Source organism: Sorex araneus, chromosome 7 (assembly GCF_027595985.1).
Source record: "Sorex araneus isolate mSorAra2 chromosome 7, mSorAra2.pri, whole genome shotgun sequence".
Lineage (NCBI taxonomy): Eukaryota > Metazoa > Chordata > Mammalia > Eulipotyphla > Soricidae > Sorex > Sorex araneus.
The window spans coordinates 35,056,013-35,082,937 of NC_073308.1; the positions used below are offsets into that span (position 1 = coordinate 35,056,013).

General features: G+C 45.9%; 1 protein-coding gene across 1 annotated transcript in view; it reads left to right on the forward strand.

Moving 5' to 3' along the window:
* The window catches only part of IPO9 (importin 9), a 58,759-nt gene that overhangs the window by 4,061 nt on the left and 27,773 nt on the right, over positions 1 to 26,925 (forward strand). The window contains exons 2-13 of the mRNA XM_055144398.1: positions 11,670 to 11,731; positions 12,063 to 12,149; positions 13,761 to 13,962; positions 15,634 to 15,722; positions 16,315 to 16,401; positions 17,104 to 17,223; positions 17,341 to 17,441; positions 17,851 to 17,909; positions 19,024 to 19,175; positions 19,845 to 19,943; positions 21,151 to 21,257; positions 23,995 to 24,134. Coding sequence (XP_055000373.1) covers positions 11,670 to 11,731; positions 12,063 to 12,149; positions 13,761 to 13,962; positions 15,634 to 15,722; positions 16,315 to 16,401; positions 17,104 to 17,223; positions 17,341 to 17,441; positions 17,851 to 17,909; positions 19,024 to 19,175; positions 19,845 to 19,943; positions 21,151 to 21,257; positions 23,995 to 24,134 — 1,305 coding nt within the window. The remainder of the gene's footprint in view (positions 1 to 11,669; positions 11,732 to 12,062; positions 12,150 to 13,760; positions 13,963 to 15,633; positions 15,723 to 16,314; positions 16,402 to 17,103; positions 17,224 to 17,340; positions 17,442 to 17,850; positions 17,910 to 19,023; positions 19,176 to 19,844; positions 19,944 to 21,150; positions 21,258 to 23,994; positions 24,135 to 26,925) is intronic.

Sequence of the window (26,925 nt, forward strand, 5' to 3'; positions counted from 1 at the left end):
TTAGAGGCAAGGGTACCGCTGACTCCCTCCCTGCTGGATGAGCACATTGCTTGACTGTTAGGAAGTTACTGTGCTGTACAAGATCCAGCAGGTAATTGTGTGCTCCAAATGCTTTAGGAAGCTAACTTCATTTGGCTTAGGATGATTGAGACTTTGAGTTTTGATTGCAAAGGCTTGTAGGAATCCAGTGTTACCTCAGTGGAGTAAAAATGAAAAGCGTTTTGATCTCTTTGGACATTCTTCTAATTCCACTTGTATGTAATAAGCAGGGCCGTGGCAAGTGTTTTATAAACAGTAAATTAAAGGACTAAAAGACTGAACTCTTTACATCAACATCAACTCAGCGGTTCTCTGATCTGCTTCGACTCTGGCTTACGTAGTTTAAGATCATGACTTGAGTGTGCCAGCTCTTTAGCTTGGGTGTATTTATCAGTTTGGGTGGGTTTTTTGTATGTTTTTGTTGTTGTTGTTGTTGTTCTGAGGCCACACCCAGTGATGCTCAGGGCTTACTGCTGGCTCTGCACTCAGGAGCACTGCTTGCAGGACTGTATGGAATTCTGGGGATTGAACCAGGTCAGCTACCTGCAAGGCAAGCGCCATACCTGCCTCGCTATCTGTCCAGCCCCATATGGTGGGTTTTTAAAATTTTTATTTTAAGCATCTTGGAATGATGGTTTTCCCTTTTCTTCTTCTCTTTCTGTTTTTCCTCTAAGAACAGCATCACCCAGATCACCCAGGTGATGGAAGGAGTTGCTTTCGTTTATTAGCTCTAATTTTCCAGGCCATCACAGCTGATTTTCCTCTGTAATTAGAGTTAGACCATCATAATTAGAAGATCCTGTTCTTCTTTTAGTTGTTTCTTTTTCTCTATTAGAAATGAAGATGCTTGTTTCCCTCCCGTTTGGTCTCGACTTTGTCTTTTCTGTCTTGCTCCAGCAGAGAAGTCACAGGAAATACTTTCTTTTTCCCTTTCCTTCCACTGCCATTGCATTGAACTTGGGAGGGGTGGAATCATCTGTCCCTTGCTCTTCCTGCCCAGATCCCCGTGCCAGCCCCCCACCATCTTAGATGCCTAGAGAGAGATGATCGTTCTGGCTGGAAGTTTGCTTTCTGGTTCTCATGGGCACTTTTCTGGCTCTCTTACAGTATAGCGTAAGCACAGCCACCTCGAAGGGAATCCCTCCCGGATCCAGACGCACACCTGGGCATGTGGCGGGCACTGAGCCGAGCGGAAGGCGGCCACGCTCGGAAAAAGGCCAGTTGTGGAGTTTTCTTTTCCCCTTTCATCTGTGGTTTTGTAGTGCGTATCGCCCTCCCATAGAAAATGGGGGCCTTTTCCAGAATCCCCTCCCCCCAGCTCGCTCACATGGTCCCCGCTCACAGTTCTTCCTCTCACTCATTGCCCTCACTGCCACGAAGTGCCTGGCCCTGTGCCTGGCGTACCCTTGACACTGCAGAAGGTACTCAGGACCCACTCTTTATCCTCATGCTCTCCTGCCCACTGCCCCTCCAGCCAAGTGTCAGTCAGTGAGGGGTGTGTGTGTCCAGTGGGCTGGAAGCAGAGAATGGGGAGCAAGGATAACGGGCATGAACAAAAAGCCTGAAGCCACAGAGGATGCGCCAAGGACAGAGGGAAAAGGAGTCTTAGGAAAGAAGTCAGAGGAAGCCATAGGTAGGATCAAGAACCTCCAGTTAGTGGAAACCCACATTATTATTTTTTTTATTTAATTTATTTTTTTTTCTTTTTGGGTCACATCTGGCGATGCACAGGGGTTACTCCTGGCTCTGCACTCAGGAATTACCCCTGGCCGTGCTCAGGGGACCATATGGGATGCTAGGATTTGAACCCGGGTCAGCCGCGTACAAGGCAAACACCCTACCCGCTGTGCTGTCTCTCCAGCCCCTTAATTTATTCTTTTATTGAATCACCATGTGGAAAGTTACAAAGCTTTCAGGTTTAAGTCTCAGTTATACAATGCTCGAACACCCATCCCTTCACCAGTGCACATATTTCACCACCAAGAATCACAGTATTCCTCCCCCCTTCCCCCCACTTCCCCAGCCCCCCACCCCACATGTGTAACTGGTATATTTCACTTTACTTTCACTTTACTTTGATTACATTCAATATTTCAACAAAAAACTCACTATTACTGATTTGGAGTTTCTCCCCCCTAAAGTCGATCTGCTGAAAAGAAAGCATTTGATAATTTGTTTTCCATTGCCAAGAATGAAGAGATAATGAGGTCAAGAGGCCGCACTAGCAGCCGCATGTGGAAACCCACATTAATAGAATGAGCTTTACCATTATTTCACTATAGAAAATTGAGCTAGAGGGACTGGAGCAATAGCACAGCGGGTAGGGCATTTGCCTTGCATGTGGCCAACCCGGGTTCGATTCCCAGCATCCCATATGGTCCCCTGAGCACCGCCAGGAGTAATTCCTGAGTGTAGAGCTAGGAGTAAACCCTGTGCATCGGCGGGTGTGATCCAAAAAGCAAAAAAAAAAAAAAATTGAGCTAGAGAGAGGCGGGAGGGATCATGCAGTGGGTAGGGCAGTTGCCTTACAGCCGACCCAGGTTCAATCCCCAGCATACCATATGGTCCCCTGAGCACTGCCAGGACTAATTCCTGAGTACAGGGTCACAAGAAACCCTTGAGCATCACCAGGTGTGGTCCAAAAACCCAGAAAAGGGGAGGGGGGGTTGAGGGGGCAGGGATTGAGTTAGAGAGATTAAATTTCCTAACAAAAAATGGCTTTTGAGGGGCTGGAGTGGTAGCACAGCGGGTAGGGCGTTTGCCTTGCAAGGCGGCCGACCCGGGTTCAATTCCCAGCATCCCATATGGTCCCCCGAGCATCACCAGGAGTAATTCCTGAGTGCAAAAGCCAGGAGTAACCCCTGAGCATAGCCAGGTGTGACCCAAAAAGCAAAAAAAAAAAAAAATGGCTTTTGAAAGTTAACCTACAACTTCTCAGGAATGCCCTCTTTTTAGATGGAATTTTAGTTTATTATGAATTGGACCTTATCCATGCAAGACAATATAAAGTAACTGTGTCTCTATTGTTTTCCCTTTCTTAATAATCCAAAACTAAATCATCACACTATTGAATCTAGCGCTTTCTAAGACATTATGCTAATGGAGCCTGGAAGATAGCTTAAAGGGCTAGTGTTCGGGCTCTGCATGCTAGAGCCCCTGTCCAGCCCATACCACCACATGGTCCCACAGGAGTATCTCCTGAGCACCACCAAAATAAAATAAATTGCAAAAATAAATAATGTTAAAGATACCAGTAAGCAGAAGGGGAGCTCCTCCAAAACATACTAAGTGAAGGTTCTTCTGTCCTTGTAAATATACTTAGTATTCCTTCCAAAAATACCATATTATCTCTGTTAAGTGAATATCTGTAAATGAGATTTTTGCTGCTTAGCAGAAGTCAGCAATGGATAAGAGCATCTATGGTGATCAGATTTAAAATTCATCAGAGGGGCCAAAGTGATAGCACAGCGGGTAGGGCACATGCCTTGGATGAGACTGACCTGAGTTTGATCTCCAGCATCCTGTGTGTTTCCCTGAGCCCGCCAGAAGTGATCCCTAAGCATCGAGACAGGAGTAAGCCCCAAGGACCAAAGTGTGACCCCAAAACTAAAAAGACAAAGTAAGTTGGAGATGGCTCAGAGGGCTGGAGCCCGTGCTCAGCATGCAGAGACCCTGATTTTAGCTCCTCGGTCACTGTCCTGGGAATAGCCCCCCGGCACTGCTTTCTATGGCCCCCAGGCAAGTCAGAGAACGACTTGTCCTCCCATGCTTTGGTTGTATAGCAGAATTCACCATTGCATCGTCCTCCCCTTTGTTACTGCTTGTTAATAATTTCTCAAGTAGTTTGTGGTAGGACTGTGCAAGGGAGCAAGTCTGAGTCACTGAACATGCGAGGCAGGTGCTCTGCCGTGAATCTCATCATCCCCATCTCCAACTAGCTGGGAAGTTTCATTGCTTCTATTTTGGTTGATGCCCTTTATTTCCAGTAGACACATGGTCTTGACAAATGGAATAATTGGTTTCCCTGTTACATGCCTCTGTAGCCTAGTCCAGATGAGGTTTATGTCTTTGAATTTGGAGGCTTTCCAAACCAGGACTGATAATGTGGTCACTGTTCTTGAACTTCAGAAACCCTCAGAGAAGGAGATCTATCTTTTATTCATTCTGTTTAAAACTTTTTGAGACTGTTTGTAAATGACAGTGATATTCTTTGAGGTTCCCCCTTCCCCCCCTTAAGACTTTTGAGCAGAGGTTCATGTTACTCAAATTTCTGGTCTTCTTGTGGAGGAAATAAACTTTCAGAGAAAATCTGTGCTTGTTACAGATTCAGGTTCTCTGGTTGACTTTGGTTTATGAGCACCTCCAGATTTTAGTTAGTCTCCTGCTTACATCTTTCTTTCACATCTCTTACAGTCTCGAGAAGGTGGAAATTAGGGTATTGTCTTTGATATGTTTGTGAAAATGATTAAGTTAAAGATAGCTTATGGGGGGCTGGAGCGATAACACAGCAGGTAGGGCGTTTGCCTTGCACACGGCCAACCCGGGTTCGATTCCCCAGGAGTAATTCCTGAGCACAAAGACAGGAGTAACCCCTGTGCATCGCTGGGTGTGACCCATGAAAAGAAAAAAGCTTATCAATACTTTCCAGCTATTGGGGCTGGAGTGATAGCACAGCGGGTAGGGCGTTTGCCTTGCACGCGGCCGACCCGGGTTCGATTCCCAGCATCCCATATGGTCCCCTGAGCACCGCCAGGGGTAATTCCTGAGTGCAGAGCCAGGAGTGACCCTTGTGCATCGCCAGGTGTGACCCAAAAAGCAAAAAAAAAAAAAAAAAAAAAAAAAAAAAAAAAATACTTTCCAGCTATTGTGATTGTAGCCACTATACTATCTTCTGCTGGCACGAAATTTTAAAAAAAAAATGTATTCAGTAAACTTTCTCTAAGAAGAGTAGGCTTGAAGTTCTCAGACTGGTACAAAGCACCCCCAAACACCACTATGTAGATTTTGCCTGGCCTTGGTGTCATAATAACTCATTAGCACCAGTGTATAAAGTTCATTTTCTCTTCAGTGATTCTCAGGATTACTCTCCAACTCTTACTGGATCTGTCTTTCTTTGGTGGGGTAATGAGTTCAGATTTGTTAAAATCTTCATCTCAATTCAAGTTTCAAACTTTGTCAAAAATCTCATTGCAGTTTGTCATTATATTGATGTAGAAACTGTTGAAACAGTGCCTTAAAGAAAATATTTTGTGGTCCATGTAATATATAAATAAGCTTATAGATCATTCTGATGGATATCCTATACGATATGCCAAAACTGATCCACCAGGGGCTGGAGCAATAGCACAGCGGGTAGGGCATTTGCCTTGCACTCGACCGACCCAGGTTCAAAGCCCAGCATCCCATATGGTCCCCTGAGCACAGCCAGGAGTGATTCCTGAGTGTAGAGCCAGGAGTAACCCCTGTACATTGCCAGGTGTGACCCAAAAAGCAAAAAAAAAAAAAAAAAAAAACTGATCCACCATGTGTTAGGCCAAATGACATTCTGTGCATATTTGGAGCCATAAAAATAGTCCCCGTTATTGGGGCTGGAGAGAAAGTACAGTGACATGCTGCCAACCTGGGTTTGATCTCATCCCCATATGGTCCACTGAGCATCGCCAGGTGTGGCAAAAGAAAATAAAGAACAATATCCATTATAGTATAAGAATTTAACCAAAATACAGGTACCCTTTCCAAGTACCCTTGCTTTCTCTGTAACTGGATTTCACGTGTGTGTTTGGGGTACTTTATTTTGCCAAGGAGGAGAGCGTGTGAAGTGCCAGGGATGGAGCCGGGGTTGGCCATATGCAGGCACACGTGAGCCCCGGACCGTCTCCCAGCCTGGAGCTCTGCTTGAACACTGGGATCTGGGGGAATCCTGATGTGTCTCCGACTTGTCTGTGTTTTACTCAGTTCTGAAAGGCGGCTTCCAGATGTGTGGATTTTAGACACCTACCCTTTGTTATATGCCAAAAAACAGTAACAAGTCTCACAATGGAGACATTACTGGTGCCCACTCGAGCAAATTGATGAACAACAGGAGAACAGTGCTACAGTGCTACCCTTTGTTCTGTTGATGCATTTTATAGTGTTCGTCTGAACTAGCCAAAATAATGATTAGACTGGGTTTCAGAATCTTCAAAGATAGTTCTTCAGAGTTTAAGCATTTGCTTATGATGAATTACTCTGAGTGCTTTAGAAAGAATGTGACTTCTTCTGTGGTAGTTTTTAGGATTTTTCCTTCCATAGCTTAAAGCTGGTGATATAGGAATGTCTAAAAAATAAACGAGGGCTGGAGTAATAGCACAGCAGGTAAGGCATTTGCCTTGCACGAGGCTGACCCAGGTTCAATTCCCAGTATGTCCTATGGTTCCCAAGCACCACCACGAGTAATTCCTGAGTGCATGAGCCAGGAGTGACCCCTGTGCAACGCTGGGTGTGACCCAAAAAGCAAAACAAACAAAAAGGTTGTAATTAAAAACCTCTATAAATAAATAAAAAATAAACGAGCTCAAAATAAGGATAATAAGTTAAGACTCTAGGAATCCAGGGCTGGAAAGCTAGTACAGGAGGGGAGGTGCTTGCTTTGCATGCAGCTGCATTGTCCTGCTTCAGGTCCCTAGCACCGTGTATGAGCCCCCCGAGCACAGAGCTAGGAGTGGCCCCTGAGCATTGCTGGATGTGGCCTAACTCTCTGTTCCCCTGCCCTGCACCCCTCCCCTCTCAAAAAAAACCCTAAGAATTCACTAAAATAGGACAAAATAGAAAAGATCGGTAACCTTTACATACAAAAATAGTAAAAGTTTAGGGGATATAATGGTGATTTAAAAGCATTTATAATAGCAACAAAAAATAGGAATGACAGTAGCAAAACAATGTACAATATCCTAGTAGAAGAAATTGTCAGCAGTTCCAGAGATTCTGAGGGAAGTGCAACATTAAAGTTGTGATAGGCGAGCTGATCCCAGAGGCCATAGAAAAGCAGGCCTGCTCGAAAAGCACCCCAGAGACTGTGCGAAAGAAGAACAAGGAGGAAGGATGCATTCTAGCAAGCAGTAACGGAGCCTCTCTGATGAACCCAGCATGGCTGGGTGATCCAGTAGACCTGTGGATTAGAGACAGACAACATGACTAGCAACTGAAATTTAGGGTGGAGAGGTGGAGAAAGGCGGCGTCTTAAGTCAGAGTCAAAATGGACTGTTTAACAAAGGTGCTTGGAAAGATAGCTAGCCTTTGGAGTTAAGGCAGAGACCTATACTCTATTGAAAAATTAACACATCAAAAAGAACGAGAACAACCAGTGCTGGCACATATGCAGGAAGAAAAGAACTCTCATTCTTGGAATGCCAACTGGTCCAGCCTTTTGGGAAAACATTATGGGCATTCCTTGAAAAACTAGAAATTGAGCTTCCATATGACCCTTATACCACTTCCATATGCCACTCCTGGGAATATACCCTAGGAGCCCAAAAACACAATGCAGAAAAAGCCTTCTGCTCTTCTGTGTTCATTGCAGCACTATTCACTATAGCCAGCATCTGGAAACAACCCAAGTACCCAAGAACAGATAAGTAAAGAAATTATGGCACATCTACATAATGGAATACTACATAGCTGTCAGAAAAAAAAAATGAAGACATGAAATTTGCTTATAAATGAATAAACATGGAGAGTATCATGCTGGTGACATGCATGAGAAGGACAGATATAGAATGATTTCACTCATTTATAGGATATTCAAAAAACAGTATGAGACAAATACCCAAGGACAATAGAAACAAGGGCCAGGAGGACTGGTCCAGGTTGAAAATTTGCCTGGGGCAGGGAGGGCAATTAGGACAGAAAGGAACACTATGGCAGTGATAATTGGAAATAACCACTCTGGACAAGAACTGAGTGCTGAAAGTAGATAAAGGGATAAACATAATAACCTTGGGGTTGGAGCGATAGCGCAGCGGTAGGGCATTTGCCTTGCACGTGGCCGACCTGGGTTCGATTCCCAGCATCCCATAGGGTTCCCTGAACACTGCCAGGAGTAAGTCCTGAGTGCAGAGCCAGGAGTAACCCCTGAGCATTGCAGGGTGTGACCCAAAAAGGGAAAAAAAAAAACCCTTCAGTATCTGTGTTGCAAAAACCATAATGCCCAGAGAGAGTGTGTGTGTTAGGGGTGGGGTGGGGGGAGAGAGGGAGACAGAGGGAGGGAGGAAGAGTGTCTGCCATAGAGGCAGGCTGATGGGAGGGGTGGGGGGGGTGGGATGGAGGATGGGAAACTGGGGTCATTGGTGGTGGGAAATGTATACCAATGAAGGGATGGGTGTTGAAACACTGTATAACTAAAAAAAACAATCATGAGCAACTTTGTAAATGTGTATCTCACAGTGATTCAATTAAAATGTAAAAGTAAGAAACTAAGTGCTAGACAGCAGGCGATAGTATAAAGGTTAAAGCACTTGCCTGCATGCTATGGCGGCCCTAGTTTGAATGTTGGCTTAGTACCCCAAGCAGTGCCAGGCATGATGGTCTCTAAGTACCTCTTGATGTGGTTCCCCACCCCCCAAGAAAGAATGTTCCAGCTGGATTAGGAACCTCAGTATTTAAACATGGAACTAGGGCTGAGAGGAATAATGCTGCTGCCAAGTGAGTGGTGGTGAGGCAGAATCCCAGGGGTCTCCATGTCTCCAGCCCTGGCAGCCCTGCTCTAGATCCCTCCTTCGACAGACTAAGTCTTGCTTGCCCCACAGCCAGGTGTTCTGCCAAGACCCTCCCCCTCCCCAATAAAAAGGCCACAGCCCCTGAGAACACCACAGCTGTAAAGGGGGATGTGCGACTTCTGTGCCTCGACTGAGAGTACACTCCTGGGTGCCAGCGCCAACATGCAGGGAGGGTGGGTCTGAGCAGCACCATGGCCCAGGCAGACCATGGGCTGTGCAGCTGCTGCCTGGGGTCACGGCATCAACAGCAGCACAACGCAGGGAGGGAGGCGTGAGCAGTGTTTTATTTTTCCTAATGAGTATATGTGTGTCTGTCTGTCTGTCTGACACCCAACATTACTCAGGGCTTACTCCCGGCTGTGTTCTCAGGAATCACTCCTGGTAGTGCTTGGGGACCCTATGGGATGCCGGGGTCAGTGCATGTAAGGCAGGTGCCTTCGGTGCTGCGTGCTTTCTCTCTCTCTGGCCCCATCTTCTTTCTTAGGTTTTGGGCCACACCAGTGGTCCTTGGGACTCGATTTTGATACATTCAGTCCTGGGCCTGTCCCATGGAAAGCTTCTGCTCAACCCTCTGAGTTGCCCGTCCAGCCCAAAGAAAGACTTTTTAAACCGTGACTCAAAATCCAGAAGCAATGGGGCTGGAGAGATAGCACAGCGGGTAGGGCGTTTGCCTTGCACGCAGCCAACCTGGGTTCAAATCCCAGCATCCCATATGGCCCCCTGAGCACGGCCAGGGGTAATTCCTGAGTGCAGAGCCAGGAGTAACCCCTGTGCATCTCCAGGTGTGACCCAAAAAAGCAAAAAAAAAAAAAAAAAATCCAGAAGCAGTGAAAGATTAGATAAATTTAACTACGTAAAACATCCCCTGATTTGCATGACAAAAACCGTATATAAAAAATCAAGAGCTGACAGAGCAGGAGGCGTTTTTTATAGCATATATCACAGAGAAAAGAATAATGTCTTTAATGTATAAAATGGCTCCTAGGAATTGAGGAACAAAGAACAAGAACCCCAATAGAAAAATGGGGGAGAGGTGGGAACGTTCCTGATGCCGCCGCCACCAAGAGACATTTAGAAAAAGAGCTGAAAGTAATTGATCAGAGAGATGAAAAGTAACATAGAAATACCGCTTCTCATCAGACTGGCAGAAATTCTAAAGTATGTTACTGCATTTTTTGGGTGAGATTGTGGAGAAATGCTCCAAATACTACTGGTGGGAACTCACAGTGGTTTAGTCCAGCGGGAGAAAAATTCGGCCACATTTAGCAGTGCACGTGCTCTTATCTTTTGGCCACTTAAAAAAAATGCTTTTAGGTTTTAGGCCACTTATGGCAGTGCTTAGGGTTTGCCCCTGACTCTGCGCCCAGGGATCTGGTGGCAGGCTCAGGGGACCACATATGCTGGGTGGTGTCTGGGATTGAACCTGGGTTGGCTGCATGCGTGGCAAGTGCCTACCCAATGTCCTCTCTCCCTGGGCCCTGTAGTAAGTTTTGGCATCAGGAACTTGGAGTCCTCAGGTTTTGTTGTTCAGAGCATTTCCGCTATTCAGGGTCTTCTTGGAGATTCTTTATTCATTTTAGGGTGGTTTTTCCTGTTTCACTATACCACTGTCATCGCCTTGTTCATCTATTTGCTCGAGTGGGCGCCAGTAATGTCTCCATTTGTCTCTGTCGCGTGTTTTGTGTAGCCCAATGGCGTACTGGAGGCTCTTTCAGGGTCAGGGGAATGAGGACCATCGTTATTAACTGTTTTTGGCATATCGAGTACATCACAGGTAGCTTGCCAGGCTCTGCCGTGTGAGCGGGATACTCTCCGTCGCTTGCCGGCTCTCCGAAAGGGACAGAGGCGTTTGGGGCGGCCTCTAATCACCTTTACAGGTGTTCCCAGTCTACCAACTGGCATGTTGTAATGATCTGCACACTGACAAACACGCGCCTGCCTGCGTCTCTGGGCAGCACCTGGGACATCTGCGACCTCAGGTTGATCTCCTTGAGGTTGATGGAGTGCGCCCGGGGGTTGTTGAGTAGTGGCAGAGCAGGACCCTGCCTCGGAGGATTTCTGTGCCAGGTTGAACACCTGCTCGGAGTCCCCGGTCACCGGTGGTTGGCTGACAGCACCACGAGCCACTATGTGCACTGCCGCCGCGGCTCTATGTCTGACGGCTCTCAGCCTCTTGGGTGTTGGTAGGAATTTCATTTAGGGGCTAAACTTTGATTTGGGGGTAAGAGTGGTTCCTAGCCTTCCACTACTTAGTTCAGAATTAATGCTTACATTGTTCATTGGAAACTGTTCATTTACACCCCTTATTTTTAGGATTCAGCCTCTTAAGCCAGGTGGATTTTCTTAGACCTAGTCTTCTCTAACTTGCCGTGGTATATCTGCTCAAGTCCTGATATTTCCTCTTTCAGTTTTCCTTTTGGGTTAGAGCAGTGTTTCCCTTGGGGGTTATGACCCACTGCCCACCAGGTTAGGAGCAGTGGTGGCCTCGGGTCCTTGAAGGGCCGCTTTCTTTTTGCTCTGAGAAGGAATATTGCCCGGAGCTACTGAGCGACTTGACTTTTCACAGTGAAAAGAGTTTGGGAACTTCTGAGTTAGATATAATTCCTGTGAGGCTCTAGATGCTGCACTCGCTGGTTAAGAGGAAGGCATTGCCATTTTGGCAGAGAAGGTGTGCAGTGCCGGGATGTGGGACTGTCTGGATCCTGCACGCTGATCTGTGTCTTGCTTAGGAGAATCAGTCTCAGTAGTTCGTTACTTGTATAAATGGTGGATCGTGTATTTTTCCTGGAGTCTTGCTGACATCAGGCTTAAAGCCCGGACATTTGCTCTAGCTTTCCTGAGTATGTTTAAGGCTCACAATAAAATGTTCTGTTTCAGAATTTGGTGTTCACCTAGCAGAGCTGACCGTCGATCCCCAGGGGGCACTGGCAATCCGTCAGGTGAGTCCGCTCTGATAGGCCCTCTAAGAAATGTCCCTATGCTTGGTGATGAAACGTTCTTATGAGAAAGAGAAAGGAGGAGGTCACTTTATAAATAACCTGGAATTTCCGGGAGGGAGTGATAGAGCGGGTCGGGCGCTTGCCTTGCACACAGCAACCCAGGTCTCATCCCAGCCCTCCAGGTGTGATCCCTGAGCACTGCCTGCTGTGACCCAAAAATCCGTATTAATAATAACCTGGAATTTGGTACTGAACATGAACTTCAGACCCATGTGCCTGGTTTTAGTTGTGAAGAAAGTCTAACTGTACTGTTTACTTTTTCTCTTCACAGCTGGCATCAGTTATTTTGAAACAGTATGTGGAGACTCACTGGTGTGCCCAGTCTGAGAAGTTTAGGCCTCCTGAAACTACAGAAAGGGTAAGGACTTACTTGAATTAATCTACCCAGAGAGATTTGAGGACTTTTTTTTTTTTTTCTCAGAAACTGGCTTTCAATATCAGCATTGACACAATTACAAGAAAGAAAACTAAGTTGGAAAAATGATGGCTAGCAGGCACCATGAACCTCACACTGTGGATAAGACAGCTCTAATGTTAGGCTGACCTGTGATCAGATTGGAGTACTGTCTTTTTCTAGCTATAAGATAGTGAAAGCGGGGCTGGAGTGATAGCACAGCAGGTAGGGCATTTGTCTTGCACTCGGCCAACCCGGGTTTGATTCCAGCATCCCATCATTTCTGAGTGCAGAGCCAGGAGTAACCCCTGAGCATCATCAGGTGACCCAAAAAGAAAAAAAAAAAATGTGAAAGCATTTTAACTCCTAAGCTTCAGGGGGTTTTGACATCTAACATTAAAGGCCAATGATATGACTCAGCAGTAGAGCACTTGCCTTGCATGTGTGAAGCCCTCAGTTAAATTTTAGTACCACCAAACTATTATTAATAAAATAATTTATTGACAATAAAATTAGGCTGGGGAGAGTACAGCAGGTGAGCACTTGTCTTACATGCAGCCAACCTGCGTTTGATCCAGCGCTTCATGTGGCTTCTGGAGAGCCTCCAAGAGTGGCCTCTGAGCACAGAGCGAGTGGGAAGCCGTCAGCATCACCAGATGTGACCAGATCAAACAGTGATCATGTTTAGGAGCTGGAGATAGAATACAGGGATCAAGACTCCTGCCTTGCACACGTCTAAGTCCTGTTCTATCCCTGGCATTGTGTGTGGTCCCCTCAGTACCACCAAGAGTCATCTCCAAGCACAGAGCCGAGAGTAAGCCCCAAGCATTGCTGGGTGCAGCCCAAAACCATTGAATGAATGAATACAGCCTCAACAGAAATGGGGAAATGCCATTAATTTTAAATAGAAACATTTCAGAATATTGAAAACAAATTAGATACATTCAAAAGTCAACTTTAAAGGACATCACGTGGGGCTGGAGAGATAGCACAGCGGGTAGGGCATTTGCCTTGCATGCGGCTGACCCAGGTTCAAATCCCAGCATCCCATATGGTCCCCTGAGCACGGCCAGGGGTAATTCCTGAGTGCAGAGCCAGGAGTAACCCCTGTGCATCTCCAGGTGTGACCCAAAAAGCCAAAAAAAAAAAAAAAAAACTAAAGGACATCACGTTTTCCTTAGAGCTGTGCATTTATTTTGTGCCCACTAGAATTTTGAGGCATTAATCTCAAACAGTGCTGCCCATTGGGATGTTCTATTTCTATTCAGTATTATAGCTACAAGCCACATGTGGGCTTCTGAGAACTTGCAGTATGGCTAGTATAACTGAGAAATTGTAACTTTTTAAATCTCATTGTACTTGACATTTAAATGGCAAAGCATAGGGGCTTCTTTGCTGGATATTATGTAGTGGACATCACACATTTAGAGATCATGGATGAATTCTGAGTGGTTGCCAAATTTAGGTACAGTTTTTGATAGATATGATCTGTGCACGTTATTTTTCTTAGTGGACGGGACTCCACCCATAGCTTGTAACTTGGTCTAATGGCAGGTGGGTTTTTCTTCTCTGCAGGCAAAAATTGTTATCCGGGAGCTATTGCCCAATGGGTTGAGAGAGTCCATAAGCAAGGTGCGCTCCAGTGTAGCTTACGCCGTGTCGGCCATTGCCCACTGGGACTGGCCTGAAGCCTGGCCCCAGCTCTTCAACCTGCTGATGGAGATGTTGGTGAGCGGAGACTTGAACGCTGTCCACGGCGCCATGCGAGTCCTCACAGGTATGGAAGCCTTGGCCTTGGCATCCGTGTCTGCAGCCAAGAGAGCTTCCAAGAAGCGCTGCAGTGGAATGACTCAGACCAGTTGGAATTGACATTTGTTACTCTCCCCGATACTCCGACTCTCAGCCATCCCCCCATTCGCATCTCCGTCCTTCATTTGTTGTTGTGACCAGGCCATAGTCACACTCGGTTGTGGTGCTCACTGGGGGTGCCTCTGCTGAGCAGCTCACACTTCTTTGCCAGGGGTCATACTCGTCCGCTCGTGCTTCTTCTGCACATTCTGCTGGTAGAACTTCTGGCAGGTCAGACACTTTTGTTGTGGTCCTTGGGCAGGCCTGCTGTGTACTAGAGATCGTACCGTCTGGGCAGCGCCTGCATCCCAGGCGGCGGAACTGCCAAGACACCACTTGGTGCGTGTGGCGGCCCAGGGGCCTGACTCTGGCCTCATACTTCGCAGCAGGCATATTTTGCCACTGAGCCGTCCCCTGGTCTCTACCTCCTACTGTCTGTCTCTGTGTATGTCCTCCCACTGCAGGGCAATGTCTTGTCGGCAATGACGTTAGCCTGTAGTACTTTGGTTAAGTCCAGACTCGGAGGGTGCCCTTGCCTGCAGTCGGCCTGATGGTGTATGTAGAGCAGATGGTCTGTGCGATGACACATCCAGTCACACTCGGGTGTGTCAGGCCACACACAGCACTGAGCACCCCTGCATCCATGGGGTACTCTCCAAGGGGAGAAGTACTCTCATTGTCCCGGGGACCACTCCTGCCATACCCAAGAGCCCCCAGAGCCATCCCCGGTGGTGGTAAGTTGCTGGGGGCAGAGCCCGTGGTACGGGGATGGAGCACCGTGGCTTTACCTGGTGCCCTGCCGCATCAGCAGCATCTCTCTGCCCCTGTTTGATGCTGATGTTTTGATGACAAGGGGTTGTTCACCGGTCATGTGTGTTCTGCTCACAGAGAGCAGCACATTTAGGGCACTGCTCGCCAAAGTGCTGCCCTAGGTGCTTGCCTGGGTGCATCCCTGGCGTTTGCCTGGGTGCATTCTAGGCACTTGCCTGGGTGCGCCCTAGCATCTCACCCAGATGCCCCCTAGGCGCTCTCCCCAAGTGATTCGCTACGTGCTTGACAGTGAGCCAGCCCCTCGTCCCCCTAAAGAGTTTCTTTGCTTTTGGTGGGTGTCCCCCTCACACAAGTGGTACTTAAGAGGCTTGAGGCCCCTCCTGGTGACTCTTGCCCAGTGGGCCTGTGGTTCAGTGCTAATGCTCAGGGATGCGGTGCTGGGGATTGCTCGGGGCCAGCTCAGTGCTTACAACTCCAGGATTACCCAGCAGTACTTGGGAGCACGTAGTTCTGGGGATTGAACCGACATTGGCTGTATGCAAGACATATGCCATAACCCCTGTACAGCCCAGCCCACAGGTTTCTTCCTTGGGTTGTTTTTTTTTTTTTTTTTTGGCCACACCCAGTGGTGCTCAGGGCTTTCTCCTGGCTTTGCTCAGGGATCACTCCTGGTGGTGCTCCTTTGGATGCCAGGGATCAAACCTGGGGTCAGTCCTGTGCCAGGCAAGGACCCTACCCACTGTACTATCTCTTTGGCCCTGAAGACAGGTTTTTGGTTTTTTTTTTAGTTTTAGTTTTTTGTTTTTTAATAGCACTGCTTTCTTTGTAGAATTTACTCGAGAAGTAACAGACACACAGATGCCACTTGTTGCTCCTGTCATTCTCCCAGAGATGTATAAGATCTTCACCATGGCCGAGGTATGACATCTCAGCTCTACCATCCATTGAGTAACAGTTGCTTGGGCTCCGGTCGGCTTCCATTGGGGATTCTGTCATTTCGCTTCTGACCCCACACGTAGAACTGATAAAGATTCAGTCTGAATGAGCCTTAAATCTTTCACTTACGACTCCAAGGGCCAGCCTTTGGCAGGAGTGAAGTGCCGTACTGTTTGTTCTCTGTGGCGCTGAGGGCCCCGTGCGTCATGCTTCCTTCGGACTCTCGTCAAGGCATCCACCTAAGCGTGGTCGGCTCAGCTAACCTTTGAAGCAGTTTTATCAGTGTTTTTATACGTAACAGTCCCTCGATAATAAATTTGTTTTTGTATATTTGATCTGTAGATGAATCAGAGCCCAAGTCTTCCGACCCACAGAAGCCCTTGTGTATGACCGGCTCCCCCAATGAATTGTAACATTCTCCCCCCTCTCACTCCCTGAATTACACAAGACCGTCTCCTGGGTGTGCATGAAAGCACGACATTTTTCCTCCCCAGGGACCCTACTTAGAGTACAGTTTCTCTTCTGTGACAGGCTCACACCGAGTCTTAAGACTGTTATCTCTGACTCTCTCCAGGTATACGGGATTCGGACCCGTTCTCGGGCTGTGGAGATTTTCACCACGTGTGCCCATATGATTTGTAACATGGAGGAACTGGAAAAGGTAACTGACTTTGGATCCATCACAGACTTCATGCTTTCTCCAAGTTTGTAAGCCAAAGCAGGTGGGGCCTTTGCTGAGGCCTCCAGTGCAGGCAGAGCAGCACCGGAATGCACAGTGGCCAGCACTGTGGGGAAGAGAGTCAGCACTGGGGGGAGTATTCCTTTCGTAGTAGCTTAGCTGCCTTTTGTTTGAGCACGAGCATCATTCAGGCAAATTTTTGGTTTTGGTTTTGCTTTTGCTTTGGGGCCTTACTTGGCAATGCTCAGGGGTTTCTCCTGGCTCTGCACTCGGGAATACTCCTGGCACTGCACAGGGGCTCACATTCCGGGAATCGAATCTGGGTTGGCTACATGAACAGTGAATGCCCTCCCTGCTCTGCTATCGCTCCAGCCCCATCAAAATTTGGCTTCCCTTGCATGACCCTCCCGTGAAAACAGGTAGCTGCAAACCACGGATTCAGTCACGGTGCTGGAGAGTTGGTCTTAAAGAGAATTTTAGCTCTTAGTGTGGAACTGCAAGTATTAAATAAGGAAACAGAGTGAACTTGGTATTCCAAGTATCTGGTGACTTTATGGCTACCCTCTTCTTCTGGGACTTAGCCTGGAGAGAGCATTACCTGCCCCAGCCTCTGTTTCTTACACGTGCCGTGTGTTGAAACTGAGCATTTGCAATCTGTCCAGTTTGACTCGGTGTCTTTCTCAGGGTGCAGCCAAAGTCCTGATCTTCCCCGTGGTGCAGCAGTTCACAGAGGCCTTTGTGCAGGCCCTGCAGATCCCCGACGGCCCCACCTCCGACAGCGGCTTTAAGATGGAAGTCCTAAAGGTAAAACCGCCGCTCCCACCGAGAGACTTGGGACTCACAGGGGTGGTCTGAAATCGTCGATTTTTCTCTTGTGTCACTTGTACCTCTTGTGTTACTTTCTTTTCTCTTGTGTCTCAGGCAGTGACAGCCCTTGTGAAAAACTTCCCAAAGCACATGGTGTCTTCCATGCAGCAGATCCTGCCTATTGTCTGGAACACCCTGACGGAGAGTGCAGCTTTATATCCTTTCCCGAGAGCTGAGGGGCCTGCGTCCGCTGGAATGGGAAGCTCGTGTTGGGTTTGTGATCACAGTTGTGTGATTACAGTTTTGTTAATGAGGGTGTTTTTTAGGGGGCCATACCTGGTGGTGCTCAGGGTTCATCCCTGGCTCTGCGAGCAGGGATCTCTCCTGGTGAAGCTCAAGGAACCATCTGGGGTGCCAGGGATTGAACCAGGGTCAACCGTGTACAAGGCTGTACACTATCTCCGGTCCCATTAATGAGCCCAGTCAACCGTGTGCTTCCCTGCTGTACTATCTCTCCAGTTCATTACTGAGGTTTCATTCCCAAGTACTACCTCCTAGTGCTGGAATGTGTTGAAAGCATTCTCTTGCAGACACCAAATTTGATTCCTTTACTTTTCATCATACTTATGTGAGAACAGAAGTAAATTACACAGAAGAAGTAGAAGATCCAGTGGACTCTGATGGTATGTAATTTGTCTAATCTTAACAGAAGTATAAGGACTGAGTGAGCACAGGAGATAGGGTGCTTCCCTTGTGTGCTGGGTCATACCCCAGGACCACACATGAGCACTGCCACCAGTGATGCCTGAGACAGAATCAGGAGTAAGACTTGAACACTGCTGGGTGTAGCACCCCTCTCCCCCCAAAAGAGAGAGAGATAACTTAGAAAATAGGTCTAGGGATAAGAAGTCAGAGACAGGAAAAGCAGTAATTTAGAGGCCTCATTTTCTTCAGTGAGCTCTCTGATTGAATTCCAGCGTGTTACAGATGGGAAAATGAGATTTTGAAAATCTTTCAATCATAGATTTTTTTTAAAAACCATGGAAGTTCTGAGCTGGAAGAGACGCTCTCAGGATCATCTTATCAGCCTACTTTTGGTGTCTTTACTTCTCATTTTGGTGCCCCAGGTGATGCTTCCATTTCTGTTTAAATATTTTTAGTATTTTGGGTCAAAAAAATAGAAATGCTCAGAAATACCTTCAAGGCCTGAACGATAGTACAGTGGGTAGGACATTTGCCTTGCACGCGGCCAGCCCAGGTTCGATACCTGGCATCCCACATGGTTCCCTGAGTACTACCAGGAGTAATTCCTGAGTAGCAGAGCCAGGAGTAACCCCTAAGCATTGCTGGGTGTGACCCCCCTCCAAAAAAAGAAAAAAATACATGTAATATTCTGATTCTTCCATTTGAAAAATCAGAGAATTTACTTGAATAATAATTTCTTTACTCAGTGCTCTTCTCCTTTCTTAGAAATAATAGTTAGCAAGTGGGCCAGAGCAGTAGTACAGTGGGTAGGACACTTGTCTTGCATGCAGCTGACATTGGTTCATCCCTAACACCCATGTGGTCTGTTCCCTGAGCCCAGCAGGAGTGACGGTGCCAGGAGTGAGACCTGAGCACAACCAGGTGTGGTCCAAACACCAAAAATCATGATAATAATTAGCAAGTACTTTACTCACTAAATTGCAAAATTTTAAAAAATTGCATTCCATTTTATTTATTTCATTTATTTCATTTATCCACAATTTCATTTATTTTGCTTTCTTACTAAAATTTTCTCTTACATATTTTCTCTAGGTGAAGTCCTGGGCTTTGAGAATCTTGTCTTTAGCATTTTTGAATTTGTCCACGCTCTACTAGAAAACAGCAAATTCAAAAGCACTGTTAAGAAAGCCTTGCCCGAGTTGATATACTATATTATCCTGTACATGCAAATCACTGAGGAACAGGTAAATGATGTTCGGGAGACCGTTATAACCTTGTATTTGCAAAATTTATCTTGAATGTGAGATCATGTGAATCGGGCTTAATTTAATAGACACTAGAAGAACAGCTTCATGTCAAGTTCTGGGAATGCTTTGGTGTCATTTTATTGTCAAACTCCTGGTTGTTGAGACTTCATTGGCTATTAGAACTTTCATCATTAGGAAAATTTTAAGGCCACTAACCAGAGTCCTTAGTATTTAGATGCAGTTATTCTATATAATTTGTGAAATGTAACGATCTGATCATTTACCTGGTTGGTGCATCATTAGACCTGAAAAAAGCTTTGAAAATGTAAGGTAGTGCCTCTCTTTATAGAAATAACACAAGACTTGGTAGTTTGCTAATAAAATGCCCTGTCATAGTTAGAAACCTGATCATTCCAGAATTAACAGCTGATTGACAATAGCAGAGAGCTGGTAATCTGCCCAATTCTGAAATAAGTTTTACTGGAGAACAGTAATCATTGCTACTTACTTTGACAAAGGGTTTGATTCTCTGCATCAAGATGACTTTCAAGACTAGAGTTCAGTTCGAGGAATTTTTTGAAGTTGAAGTCTCTGTGTTTTGATGAAAAACAGAACAGATGAACCATATTGTCATCTTCACAAAACCTAACCTCACCGTCCTTTCAGATCAAGGTATGGACAGCTAACCCCCAGCAGTTTGTAGAAGATGAAGATGATGACACGTTCTCTTACACTGTTAGGATTGCAGCCCAGGATTTGTTGCTGGTAGGTCGTGGTGTATTGATCCAGTATCCCTAATCAGTACTCCTATATTTCTTAAACGCCTAACTCAGGCTGAGCAGTTAAGCCACTTTATTTAGTTTTTCCTCTTAGATAAGAGAGCATCAAAAAGGAGGTTTGAGACTTGCCATTTCCCCAAAAGTCACTAGTTCTGATTCATTTGTAAAGTTGCTCATTGGGAATGTGGCCCAGTGCCAAGTACATGCCTTGTTGTAGGATGCCTGGCGTTGGGTATTTTTGTTTGTTTTTTAGTTTAGTTTTGGTGGTGGTTTGTAAATTTTTTTTTTGCCACGCCCAGTGGTGCTCAGAACTTAAACCTGGCTCTGCACTCACTCCTGGTGGTTCCTGGAGCCCCGTATGTGGCTCTAGGGGTTACCCCCATTAGGCTACTTGCAAGGCACATGCCTTAGCACCGTGCTCTCTCTTCAGCCTGAAGTGTGGACTCTATTCTTACACAGCAAAAAAAAAAAAAAAGTTTAGAGACTAAGACTCTAATGAGTAAGAGTTGTTGAATCAGGAACATATGGTTAATTCACTCTTGTTCAGTTTTGGTTTTCGGGGCACACAGCAGTGGAGACTGTAATGCAGGGCCCAACCCAAACCCAGGGCTCCTGTCTACAGAGCAGAGACTGGCCCCGTGAGCTCTCTCCCCCACATCTACTCTTCAGCACTAGTCTGTGGCACAAGATTGTTGGCAAAGTTAAAATTTAAATTGCTAGGAGAGCTCCTGTTTTCTTTGGCTGTGACCAAGTGTGGAATTGCCTCAAGGCTGAAGTTCAACCAAGAGTCTGCCAGCTCCTGCCTGTAGGGTAGAAGTTTTGTGGTTGTTGGTGGATTCCTTTTCATTGTCCTTTAGAAGTTTAAGGCTCATTTAGAGATCAACACTGCTTTAATGAGTAAATTAGTTCCCAGTGACTAAATATCAGCTTCATTGTCACCCAAAACTGAATCTGTATTTGCTCATTCATACTCTACTAAATATAGCCAAAAAAGAATTACTGGTAATTGGTTATTAGCTCTGCAAAGCCCAGGGTCTACAGAAATACAGATATTACTGTAATTTCTTTTGAGACCCTGGTCATGTTTGTGATACACCTAATCCGGGCATAAGGTAGTCATGTAAATGAGTTTCGTTTACTTGGTTTGCAGGTTCAGTATGCACAGATTTATAGGCCCCTGGTCTCTCTTCTAGGCTGTGGCCACAGATTTCCAGAATGAGAGTGCAGCTGCCTTGGCTGCCGCAGCCACACGACATTTGCAAGAAGCAGAGCAAACCAAAAACAGCGGCACTGAGCACTGGTAAGGAGCTGCTGGGTTCCCCTGGGACAGTCCCTGGCCTCTATGCCTGATGCAGTGAGTCCTGCTGTCTGTTTTTTTCATTGGGTTTGATTTTTTTCCTTTACTGATTTTCATTAGCTTATAATATCAAAGAATTTCAGGGTTTCAAATCCTAGTTTTAAATCATCAGTTGCAAGGAAACAGTTGAAAGCATTTATTTCCAATCTGAAAACAATGGGTTTATTTACTCCTTATAAAAAATGCTCAAGGGGCTGGAGCGATAGCACAGCGGGTAGGGCATTTGCCTTGCAAGCGGCCGACCCAGGTTCAAATCCCAGCATCCCATATGGTCCCCTGAGCACTGCCAGGAGTAATTCCTGAGTGTAGAACCAGGAGTAACCCCTGTGCATCGCCAGGTGTGACCCAAAAAAGCCAAAAAAAAAAAAATGCTCAAAAGGAAGACCTTCTACTTTGCTGTTGATGTTTCTATTGTTTTTTGTTTGCTTGTTTGTTTGCTTGAGATTTAATAGGCATACATATAGTCACAAGTATACAAAGTAGCACTAAAGCACTGTCGTTGTTCATCGATTTGCTCGAGCGGGCACCAGTAATGTCTCCAATGTCTCCATTGTGAGACTTGTTACTATTTTTGGCATTTTGAATACACCACAGGTAGCTTGCCAAGCTCTGCTGTGTGGGCGGGATACTCTTGGTAACTTGCCTGGCTTGACAAGAGAGATGGAGGAATCAAACCTGGTGCAAAGCAAATGACCTACCTGCCATGCTGTCACTCCAGTCTTTTTTAAGGCTACCAAAAGAAAAATTTTAACAAACTCCAAACAAGACAAACCTTTAGCCTATCATAGATGAGAATTTACCAAAGGACTTAGTTTGAACTTGACTTTTTTTTTCTTTTTGCAGTGCTAGGGGTCAAATCCAGTATTTCATAAATGTAAGGCAGGAGCTCTACCACTGAGCTATATCTTGACTCCAAGAGCTTATTTTGGGGCTCAGAAGTAGTGTACAAAGTAAGGTGTAAAAATTGTATATACCGCAAAGTGGTTGTCATGAGTCTCTCTGATTAACATCTATCAGGGACGGGGCCGGAGCTATAGCACAGCGTGTAGGGCATTTGCCTTCCACGCGGCCAACCCGAGTTCGATCCCCAGCATCCCGTATGGTCTCCCGAGCACTGCCAGGAGTAATTCCTGAGTGCATGAACCAGGAGTAACCCCTGTGCAATGCCGGGTGTGACCCAAAAAGAAAAAGAAAAAAAATCTATGAGGGAAAAGACACAGGCCGGCCTCCTGGAGTGCATGCCTGGGTTCAAGCCCTGAGCCATAAGTAGGCCAAGAGTGACACTAGGTATGACCAAAAAACTAAGAAAAGAAAACCAAACACGTGTCAGTAGGCACAGATAAAATTTTTAAGGTTTTCTCTCTTAGCAGCTTTCACATACATATAATCATAAACTGTACTCATCGTACTATTTTCCATCGTGTTCCAGATATTCATTTCTAAGTGGCACTTTGTGCCTTTTGAACTCCTTTACCACTGTTCTCTGGTCTTGGTTTTGGTGTTGTTGGTTTTTGGTTGTCCTTGTAAGTGAGCTCATAATAGTATTTCTTTGAGTTGTTCCACTTGACATAATGCCCTCAGGGTACAACCATATTATCAGTGATGACAGGGGGTTTTGTTTGGGGGGGTAGGACGGGAAGGGGCCACCTTAGGCAGCACATGGGAGCAAGTCCTGGCTGTGCTCAAGGGATCATTTGGTGTGGGGGCCCAAGCCCAGGGCTCACACATACAGAGCATTTGCTCTCTGGCCCCCTGAGCCCTCTCCCTAGTTCAAGATTCCATTGTTTTTTGTTACTTTATTTTTATTTTACTGTTTGGCTCTGGCTCTCCTTCAGCGATCACTCTTGGGATGCTCGGACTTGAACTTGCATTAGCCATGTGAAGACAAGCGCTCTACCTGCTGGCCTGTCACTCCAGCTTCTCCATTGTTTTTGTTTTTGTTCTTGATTTTGTTTGTGCCTCTGGAGTGATGCTCTGGGGATCAGGGTGGGCAGTCCCTCGCTGGTCAGGCTGGTGATTGGAGGCTAGGGCCAGAGAATGTGGGCACTGTCTAGACCACAGGGCCACTGGGGTGCAGACCTGGTTGTCCTTTCTCCAGCCCACTTCTTTAATGGTTGAATAATAATTTGTTATTTGTAAATAGCACAGCTCTTCATTCATCACCAGTTGATTGTTTCCGTATCATAGAGATTGTAAATAGAACTGCAGTAATTATGAGAGCGTTCATCTGTTTGAATTAGTGTCTTTTTCTCCAAATAAGTATCAGAAGTAGTTGGATTTTATGGTAGTTCAATTTCCAGGGTTTGGTTTTGGTTTTTATGCCACACCTGATGATGCTCTGGGACATCTAGCTCTGCTTGGGGGTCACTCCCAGTGCTGCTCAGAGGACTTTGAGAGGCCAGGGATTGGGCTAGAGTCAGTTGCATGCAAGACAGATGCTTAAACCCTGCACTATCTCTTCAGTCCTTAGTTTTAGTTTGTGAATTATCTCTACACTATATCTGTTTTTAATTAGAAAAATCTCTTTAAATTTCACCATTTTCAACTGTTGGTCTAGATTGGAAGGGCAGATAAGTAAGTGGCTCCTATTCTGAGCTCAGGTTATACTAAAATCTCCTCCCTGGGATGATTTTTATTTATTTATTTATTTTTTTACTGGACCGTGGTTTTTCTTTCACAGGTGGAAGATTCATGAGGCCTGCATGCTTGCCCTTGGCTCGGTGAAGTCCATTATCACTGACAGTGTGAAAAACGGCAGGATCCATTTTGACATGCATGGCTTCCTGACCAGTGTCATCCTTGCCGACCTCAATCTCTCGGGTATGTTTCAGCACACTACCAGCAGTCTCGAAAATCTTCAGACCCTCCAGCAACTCAGTTGCATTTGTTTGCTTAAAAAAGAACAAACGAAAACAGCCCTTTCATTCAACACATGATTATATGGTATAGTCAAGTGCAAGGTAAACCCAGTGTATTCTTTGGTTAAAAATCTACCCTACAAGTTAAAATTTATCCAAGTCTTTTAAGCAACCCTGACATCTTGGCTCAGGCTTTACCAGCTAAGAGACTGGCATTGCCTGTGTCACAATTCTTTTTTTCTTTTTTTAGCTTTTTGGGTCACACCCGGCGATGCTCAGGGTTTACTCCTGGCTCTGCACCCAGAAATTCCTCTTGGTGGTGCTCGAGGGACCGTATGGGATGCTTGGAATCGAACCTGGGTCAGCCAAGTGCAAGGCAAACGCCCTGCCCTCTCTGCTGTCACTCTAGCCCCCTGTGTCATAATTCTTTCATGCTGATCAGAGTTTCTTCCAGTTCAGCACTGGAAGAAACTTCATGACTATTGGCATTTGGCTAGAATACAGATCTGGTTGCTGTACATTGAGAATTCTGCCTTGGGCTTTGTTTCCTTTAAGTACAGAATACCATCAAGTAGGCTGTAAGGCTCATTCTTACTTTTGTTTCCTGTCACTTTTCTTGGACTTATTTTTTGTAGGGGGAATACCCATCAATGTTCATTCCTGTCTCTGCATTCAGTAATTACTTCTGGCAGTTCTCAGTCCCAGTGGGATGCTGAGGATCGAACCTCGTTTTGGCTGTGTGCAAAGCGAGCGCCCTCCCCTCTGTGCTATGGCTCTGGCCCCTCTCAGACTTCTTTCTTGACCAGTGGGCACATCACTGGACTGTTCATTCTCATGCCTATCTTAACTACTTCCCCTTTAAAAAAAAAAAGTCCTCATTATTATGGTAGTCTGATTTTTCTTTAACAGTTTAGAGTCATAGCTAAAAAACCATTATTATTTTTCTCTATGACATTGCTTCTGTCCAGGCCAGACTATCATTAAAATATGTCTTGAGCTGGAACCTTGGTACATGGGTAGGGAGCTGGTGTTAGTCCCCAGCATCTCATAAGGTCCCCTTCCAGTAGTGATCACTGAGGCTAGAGCCAAGAGTAAGTCCTGAGCACCGATGGATGTGGCCCCCAAGCAAACAAATGAACTTTGTATTTATTTATTTATTTATTTTTTCTTTTTGGGTCACACTTAGAGATGCACAGGGGTGATTCCTGGCTCATGCCCTCAGGAATGAGCACCCCCCTGGGGGACCATATGGGATGCTGGGAATCGAACCCGGGTCGGCTGCATGCGAGGAAAATGCCCTACCCACTATACTATTGCTCCAATCCCACAAATGAACCTTTTTTTAAAAAAAAAAAAAAAAAAAGAGAGAAAAAGAAAAATCTGCCTTTGCCTCCTGAGTACTAAAATCGTGAAACTTTTGCTGTTTGCCCCATTCTCAGATCTCTATAGGATAGCCTTAAAAGTGACTTAAACCATTAAAAAAGCATTTTGCTTGTGGTTTTAAATTTATAACCCAGTGTTTTTCAACTTTCTTTGAACCCTGGCCCCCTTTTGACTATACGTCCTTTCTGGGGCACCCCCACCCCATCCTATTAGTTGGATCCTAGTCCTGTGCCTCGTCTGTCATTTACCAAATTTTCATCTGCATCCCCTTGAAATACCTATGGCTCCACAGGGAGTCCTTGGGCCTGGAGCACCCAGGAGCACCCTCTTCCAGTCTCTCGTCCATTGCTCTCCTCCCCCGCGTCACAGTTCAACTGATGGAGCTTCCAGAGTACAGCTTAGTTGAGTATCTTTTCAGGGTGCACGTTTATCCTACACTATAGATGATGAATGGGTTTTTTGGGGTTTTGTTTTGTTTTTTTCTTTTTGGGTCACACCCGGCAATGCACAGGGATTACTCCTGGCAGTGCTCGGGGGACCATATGGGATGCTGGGAATCAAACCTGGTTCAGCCGTGTGCAAGGCAAATGCCCTACCTACTGTGCTATCACTCCAGCCCCAATAAATATATATATTTTTTATCCTTCTAGAATATAAATTTGTCCATTTGTTTGAGATTTGGGCCCCATACTGTTGGTACTCAGGAGCGGCTCTGGCTCATGTTCAGAATTCCCTGCCAGCAGGGTGAGCCTTTCTGCTTTCTAGTTCCCTGGGCAATTCCCAGCCCTAGGATGTGAGTTCAGAGAACAGGAGTCATGTAGGAGCTGTCTGTGCTCCCAAGTCAGGCACAGAAGCAGTCTGCCTATACCACATAAATATGTGTTGAGAGAAAGGACTAGTTTGGGTTTTTTTTCCCCAACCCATGAATATTCATTGTAAAATTAATCTCAACAAAGGAAGACGTCAAGATTCTTATCAACTGAGGGGCTGGAGCAATAGCACAGCGGGTAGGGCATTTGCTTTGCCCGAGGCCGACCCGGGTTCGATTCCCAGCATCCCATATGGTCCCCTGAGCACCTCCAGGGGTGATTCCTGAGTGCAGAGCCAGGAGTAACCTCTGTGCATTGCCCGGTGTGACCCAAAAAGCAAAAAAAAAAAAAAAGATTCTTATCAACTGAAAAGTAGGATATGTAGTATTTATTTTCCGGTATAAGGCTGACAGCTTTTCTGTACCAGCCATTCTAAAATTTCTTATTGTTCAAGCCCCTAAGATATTTTTCTATTTTACATATAGGTGATTAAGCATATTAAGAATTACTTCTGGGGCCGGAGCGATAGCACAGCGGGTAGGGCGTTTGCCTTGCACGCGG